The 7,887-nt window shown below is 41.6% G+C and overlaps 1 protein-coding gene across 2 annotated transcripts in view; it reads right to left on the bottom strand.

Annotated features, from left to right (window-relative positions):
- Nucleotides 1–5,279: 5,279 nt before the first annotated feature.
- The window catches only part of gnas (GNAS complex locus), a 447,325-nt gene continuing 444,717 nt past the window's right edge, over nucleotides 5,280–7,887 (bottom strand). For both annotated transcript variants that reach the window (XM_086005197.1, XM_086005198.1), the window contains exon 12: nucleotides 5,280–7,176. In XM_086005197.1, the coding sequence (XP_085861323.1) occupies nucleotides 7,030–7,176 (147 nt within the window). In that variant the 3' untranslated portion in view covers nucleotides 5,280–7,029. The remainder of the gene's footprint in view (nucleotides 7,177–7,887) is intronic.

Here is a 7,887-nt window from a genome sequence, read left to right as displayed (position 1 = left end):
ACATTGCCGTTTGTGGGAGCTTGCTGTGCGCAAATTGGCTGCTGCGTTTCCTACATTGCAACAGTGACCACACTTCAAATTGGTTGTAAAGCGCTTTGGGATGTTCCGAGGTCATGAAAGGCACTATATAAATTCAAGTCATTTTTTTTAAGAAGACAAACCTATTTTAACTTGCAAAGTTAAAGCACATGCGATTGGGGGCAAGGTACTGACTTGGATAGAAAACTAGTTGGCAGACAGGAAGCAAAGAGTTGGAATAAACGGGTCTTTTTCCGAGTGGAAGGCAGTGACTAGTGGGGTACCGCAGGGATCGGTGCTAGGACCCCAGTTACTTATTCACAATATATATTAATGATCTAGATGAGGGAACTAGATGCAATATCTCCAAGTTTGCAGATGACACAAAGCTGGGTGGGCGTGTGCACTGTGAGGAGGATGCAGAGAAACTCCAGTACGATTTGGACAGGTTGGGCGATTGGGCAGATGCAGTATAATGTGGATAAATGCAAGGTTATCCACTTTGGTGGCAAAAACAGGAATGCAGATTATCTGAACGGCAATAGATTGGGAAAAGGGGAAGTGCAACGAGACCTGGGTGTCCTTGTGCACCAGTCGCTGAAGGTAAGCATGCAGGTGCAGCAGGCGGTTAAGAAGGCAAATGGTATGCTGGCCTTCATAGCGAGAAGATACGAGTACAGGAGCAAGGATGTCTTGCGGCAGTTGTACAGGGCCTTGGTGAGACCACACCTTTAGTGTGTGCAGTTTTGGTCGCCTTATCTGAGAAAGGACGTTCTTGCCATGGAGGGAGTGCAGTGAAGATTCACCAGACTGATACCTGGGATGGCAGGAATGACGTATGAAGAGAGATTGGGTCGATTGGGCTTATACTCGCTGGAGTTCAGAAGAATGAGAGGGGATCTCATTGAAACGTATAAAATTCTAACAGGACTAGATGCAGGAAGGCTGTTCCCGATGGTGGGGGAGTCCAGAACCAGGGGTCACAGTCTAAGGATAAGGGGTAAGCCATTTATGACTGAGATGAGGAGGAATTTCTTCACCCAGGGAGTGGTGAACCTGTGGAATTCTCTACCACAGAAGACAGTTGAGGCCAATTCATTAAATATATTCAAGAAGGAGTTAGATATATTTCTTAAAGCTAAGGGGATTAAGGGATATGGGGAGAAAGCAGGGACAAGGTACTGAATTTGGATGATCAGCCATGATCGCATTGAATGGCCTACTCCTGGCTCCTATCTTCTACATTTCTATGTAACTTACTGTTGCAAACTATCTGCATAAGGTTTCTTTGCAGTCATCATCCTCATCACTTTTTCTTACCAGCTTTGTGCATTTGCCATGCCCAGTCAATGACCAACGCATTAGTGTAAGTTTGCAGTGCTTTGGGTGCCAAGTTCACCCTCTCATCTGAGATAAGGCTTCTCCCCAGAATGATCATTGATCACTTCTCCAGTAAACAGTTTAATCTGAAAAACACACTGAAGTGGTGGTGCTGGTGATAGAAATATGTTGGGAGTCTCTTGCTTGCTGTCCTGGATCACAATTCAGATTCCTCTGTACATATGCCAGTGCCACTTGCAGATGGTATCCTTGCAGTGTCCCTTTTACCCTTAAGGCATCTCGGTGCCATATGTTGCCTGATGTTCAAGGCAAGCGTTTGCAGATTTGTATCTTGCTCTCAGTCATGGAGCAGAGGTTAAGAGCTTGAAAGAAAGAAAATTATTTCCCAGAGGAGCTCAAATTCAGAAAGACTACATCTGTTTAAGAAAAAGGATCATCACTGAACTCTAGAAAGCCCCAACGATATTTGCGATTTATCTAGACGAAGTATGAACACTGATCAACATTTTGGAAACCAGCAAATTCAATGCCAGGCTGGGTGAACAAACAGCATGGTTTAATGGACAAGGCAGAAGCTGGCTTTCAATAACCCTTGGGCTGAGCAGAGATTCTTTGGGAGAGGGATAGCTTGGCAAATTGGGTTAGTAGAAATCAATGTGTTGTCTTTTGCTTGTCTCTTGTTCTCCAGCAGGGACCCAAGAGATACCTCTTTTGCCTACATAAGCCACTATTTCAAAAACAAAATCATTGTGTGAAGCACATTGGAGCCATTGGCACATTATATAAAATGCAGGTATACGTACACCTTTTGCAAGTGATATAAGGAATATATATTTAAAACTCTAGACCTTTAAGGGAAAGGTTCTGTTTTATGTACTTCACTACTGTGAGCAACACTTCAAACGAACTTTAATGCAAGGGCAAAACAAATGTGTCCATCACAAACTATGCTGAGCAGTTTAACCAGAGCTTTCCTGAGTTTTGCTGGCTTACTCTACATACCTGTACAGAAGATCATTGGTGACTTCAATAGTGATGTCCACAGGATCAAACACTGTCCGTAACTGAAGTATGGTTTGTATGGGGGCAGTGCAAGGCTACCAACATTCCAGAAACTACTCCCAACAGAAATCGGCACCACTGGGAGGGGAGGGAGAATTACCTTCTCTCAGTCTTCTAAATGATGAGCACGGAGACAGGAAACTGCAAAAATTAAGATAGTTGAAAACTTTTCTTGGGATATAACTTGCACAGCTGGTCAGTTTAATATGCAAAATCTATAGGTTTGGAAAAAGCTGTTTGAATTATCCCATACAGACCACTCTGGCACTGCTATACTTGGCAAAATAATCAAAATCTCAAAGGATTTATTCTGCATATTCCAGCTCCAAAGCTGCTTCTTCAAGCCTGAATCAGATACTGGCCTTGATGACACTGGATACCAAGTTTCAGCCATGAAATTCAAGCCCAACAGTGGGTCACCATCTCTGATCCAGGGAAGTAGATTTCGATGACTTCAGTGGAGGCGGCACTGTCACTATTACCACCACTGTAGCCATCAGGATGTGGAGTGCTTTACGTCTAGAAATTGATCGGGATGGTAGATTATTCAAGGAACACCACAATCTACTCCTGTTGTACCACTCCAGCATAGGGGACTTCAGTTTTATCCACCATCCAAGTCTCTCCGCTACCCCCACCCCCTTTCAAAAGGCATTGAATTATGTTTGGCTGCAGTTCAATGGATATTGACAACTCTCCAGTTGCAAGTCTAAACAGCAAGTGTCTAAGGGATACTCAGCCATTCGGACATCAAGTCAAGCACTATATTATCCTCACGCGACACACTTTCCAGTGTACAGGCCACTGGACAGCAATCAAGAAGGGGAACCTTAGTTTATTCTTCCCATTCCCACTATTTCCACCTACCATCATCCCATCTGAATCAGGACAAGTATCACAGACAAGGGATTAAACCAGCCTTAATGGTTGAGTATCACATTATAAATTTATTCACTGAGCCATCAAGGGAGCCTACCTAGCTCTTTCACAGAGGAGGTTTAGTTCAGGAGTACTTTAGGCCGAACCTTCCCCATCATCTTCCATAGAGGATACTTGTACTAATCTATTAAACCTTGTTCTGTAATGATTCACGATCAAACCACAGCCAGAGATTCTCCACACAGAACATACAGTCTGAGGCTACTACAGAAGTAGCCATTTCCCCAAAGGACCATCCTTCCTCCTTTCTGCTCTGAATCGGGAAAGCTCGTTAGTGACCAATATTCCACCACACAGCACTGGCTTACATAATGTGCCTTCGACATAATTCCTGAAGATAAACATACAAATATATATATATTTATTTATATTTTTTTTTACTCACAGCTAGCTTGTATTTATTTCAAATAAATTCTGCTTACTTAAAACACTTGGTGAAGAGGCCATTTCCCCTACCCTCTGGCTATAAATACACTACCCAAATGGTGATGAACCATACAAAGGTACGGTTTCATTCTTGGTTAGTGCCAAGTTAGTGGATCTGAACAGGTGCAACAGCTGGCTTGCTACAATTGGCTACAACAGGTTGTAAGTGGAGGAGGGAAATTAGCCAATTCAACAATAACTCAACTGGATTCCCATCCAGTAAACACGTGCTGGAAAGTGTTTATGTGGGGACAAGAGATAAGGACATGATTGGGCTCGGCTCTGTTGCTTACACAATCGAACAGACGGGCGGCCCTCCCTGGGTGGTCTCACACATGAAGAATGGCCACTTTAGTGCCTGTGGCACCGTACCCAAGCAACTGTCAGCGCGCCTGCAGCAGGAGGAAAAGGAAGAAAACTGGAGAACATTTGTTTCAACAGGGCATTTAGTGAGGGCAGTATATTATAGCAAACCTGCAACAGAAAAACACGGTTAGGTGCGGCACAGAACAACTCCAATACAGTTTTAAGGTGCAGTTTCATCTGTTGTACCGATTTGGAGATAAGCCCATGGTATGTACTGCTGGCTAAAAGAGGGGGAAAAAATCACAAGCAAATAAATGGTCAGTTGGCCTCCCGTCAAATATTATTTGGTGCCCATTCTATACAATATCAGGATACAGGAGACTCCGGGTGGATATCTTGGCTATGTATGGCCTTTGTAAATAAATTTTTTCAGTGGTCATTTGTTGCTTGGGCACAGTCAGCCATGAGATATTACTTAATTTTATAAATTCCACAGTGGTAGCACTCTCACCCTGTGGGTTCAAGTCACACTACAGAGACTTGAGCATTAAATCTAGGCTGACACTCCAGTGCAGTATTGAGGGAGTGCTGTACTGTTGGATATGCTGTCTTTCAGATGAGACGTTAAACTGAGCCGTAAAAGATCCCATGGCACTATTTCGAAGAGCAGGGGAGTTCTCCCCAGTGTCCTGGGCCAATGTTTATCCCTCGACCAACATCACTAAAACAGATTATCTGCTCATTATTTCATTGCTGTTTGTGGCACCTTGCTGTGCGCAAATTAGCTGTGTTTCCTACATTACAACAGTGGCTACACTTCATTGGCTGAAGAGCACTTTGGGATGCCCTGAGGTTGTGATTTGATTCGGAACCAAAGACACTAAACATATTTGGTTATCAAAAAAGTTGTGAATTTAAAACCAACTTCTAGATTGTGCAGCTATGTACTTTACCCAAACGTTAAATCACCTACTCTTTTTTTTCAGTGGATCCTTAAAATTCTTTCATCAGACATATCTTCACCGAAACAGAATCACAACAATGCTTTTTACGAGAGCTTCTGTGACAGGTAACAGATGTAGTACTGTGTAGTACTAATCGCGTGCCGAAATAAACTGGGGGCGGTGGGGAGGAGAGAAGACAGGTTGGGAGGGGGAGGTGAGTAATATAGGCTAACACTGTACTAGATCTGTTATTACAACTGTAATTTTAGACTTTGTACAAATTGTACAGGTAATCTTAGACACATGAAAAAGTAACATACTCACAGACATAAAACACCTAGGTATAAAATATAAAGCAGTATAGTAGTTACTAAAATTACATGCTTTCTTATTGCTACAGTGATTTTTGCTTTTTTTTGTACTGTACCACAACTTGTTCTGAGCATATAATTTGCATAAATTATTCAAGTTTAAGAAAAAAAATCCACACGTCTTCACTTGATGCTACTGTATAGTTAATATATAAACAAAATGTTCTAAGGTATCTCTTTATTAAAAGAGAAATAAAAATGTCATTTGCAACTGGAATTCTGAGGCCAAATACAAGGGGTTACACCTTGCTTTGTATTAACTATACCAACATAGTACAGCTGCTGTTGGTTAGACCAGAGGAGCCAGATCTGCTGATGTTCACCATATTCACACAATGCCTACATTTTTTTTTAAATTTTTTTTCTTTTTTTTTTAAAGGACTATGAATGACCAAAGACTAACATTTATAATTTGTAGCAAAATTTGGTTTATGTAGAAACAAGCCATGTTTGCATTTGGATAGACTGAAATGAGTTAAAGCAAAAATTAAAAAAAAGCAAATGATGCTGCAATGTCTGGTCACTTGTTAAAGACCTCACTTTTGAAGTGGTTAATTTGCACAATTTTGTACTTTTTTATATACTAAACAGCATTTTTCCTTCTTTATAAACCAGAAAAAAAACTAAACTACAGATAAATTCCCTACCTTGAGCTGGTGCTGCAGATAGGGCTGACAAAGCTGTACAGCGCAATCAAACATACTTACATCTTAGCTCATTTTACAGGTACAGCCATAATCAAGGCACAAAGATCTTCTACAAGTTATTTTCAATAAAGTTGTACAAAATAATACATTTTACAGTCTGTACAAGAATAATAATCCAGCAGTAAAATAAACAAAAATGGAGGGAGGAGAAGGGGAGTGGATGGGGAAGGGAAGGGGGAAGCCAGGAGAAGAAACAGGAAAGGGAAATTATTAGATGAAAGTCCAGTTAATGAACAAAGCTGAAAGGTTCATCTGTGGCGAACTAAAACAGTGTGTGTGGTTAATTCTTTCTACAATCACAGGCCAAAAGCAGTTCATCACGTTCTAGGTCCAAGGACTGCCAAAGACTTTATTTTTTTTTTTTTTTAAACTCCCCTCTAAAAAGCAGTGGGGTTTTTATCAGATTTCTCTTATTTTTTGCACTGTTCAGCTCTGCAGGGATTCAGCATCTCCGTTCCACACCTGGTCAGGCCTGGATAACATCACAGAGGAGGTCTAGTCTTCAGCGTGGACTTGGCACCTTCGCGTTTTCTGTTGCTGTGAATGGATACAGGATCGATATTGTGGGTTTATGTGAGCACACAACAGCGCTGATTACCTTGGAACAGGTTTTTCCCAATTGTGTGTGTTTTTTTTTGTTTTTTTAAATCCTTCAAGTACTCCTTGTTCAGGGCGTTTGGTTTTGTTTTCGGTTTCGTTAAAGTAGTAGGAAAACCCACACGGAAATGGCCGTTTAGGTGATGCCATCTCACACTGTCCGGGGGACAGAGGCAAGCAAGAAGTGCTGCTGTTGTCCAGCAGGGAGAAAAGTGGAGGGGTGCATTCGGAGAGAGACTGCACCAGTTCTCTTCCACCCTGTGTGGGCAAGTTAAATGAGGAATAAAGAGTCTAAGACACAGAGACAAGTGCTCGCCATCACAATAACTCATACTGACGAAGGTGCATACGTTGAATAATGTCCCGACAGTCATTGAACACCCTGCGGATATTCTCGGTATCCACTGCACACGTGAAATGAGGGTAGCAGTAGTGCCTTCCATCGCCGCTTGCTGTGCTGATTCTCTGTAAGGCAAAGGATGAAAATGGCTAACCTTCTTTACAAACAAGATTAAGACAGTTCAAATAAGTTGCACCTAGCCATTTCAACACAGTCTCGCTTGGCAAAACAATTTGCTACAAACACCACTCCGCTGGTATAAACTATCCATTCTTTTAATTTTTAATGTAAGCATCGTCATGCTGTAGGTAAATACTTCATCATACAGCAGCCTTATAAATGTGTATTGCTCTGATATGCACCAGTACAATCCCACAGCTCCCCTTAAACCATTCCTTTTTAAACTGGGCTCCATCAGTGGATCTTGGGGGCGTGTGCAAGGTCATTTGACTGAAATCCCCTTTGTCCCAGGTCAGACATAAAACAAGTTACAAGCAACATGTGGAGAATTGTATTTTTTTTGTCTCTTATTTGTTTCTGTTCATTGTGTTTTCTGTATTAGTACAGTTTCTTTTGGCAGCTGAAATTGTCTTTTAGCAGGTTGGAAGTGGGGTATCCAGAAGTACGCCAATATTTGCAGGAAGCTCTCCACACACAACAGCTTGAAAACTGCTGTCTCAAATAATCCCACGCTTATTAATTCCTTTGTGAGTAAATACATAGGAAAATAGACAATGAAAATTAAGTATCACATTTTAAACACTTTCAGCGATAAGAAACATCCAACTTGAACTTTTCTGGTTGTTCTTGTCTAGTTTTACTGAACCTTGGTGTGG

This window comes from Somniosus microcephalus, chromosome 13, assembly GCF_052327205.1.
Source record: "Somniosus microcephalus isolate GS21.2 chromosome 13, FLI_Smic_1.0, whole genome shotgun sequence".
Classification (NCBI taxonomy): domain Eukaryota; kingdom Metazoa; phylum Chordata; class Chondrichthyes; order Squaliformes; family Somniosidae; genus Somniosus; species Somniosus microcephalus.
Note: the sequence above shows the minus strand (reverse complement) of the source record. Positions and strands in the feature narration are given on the sequence as shown.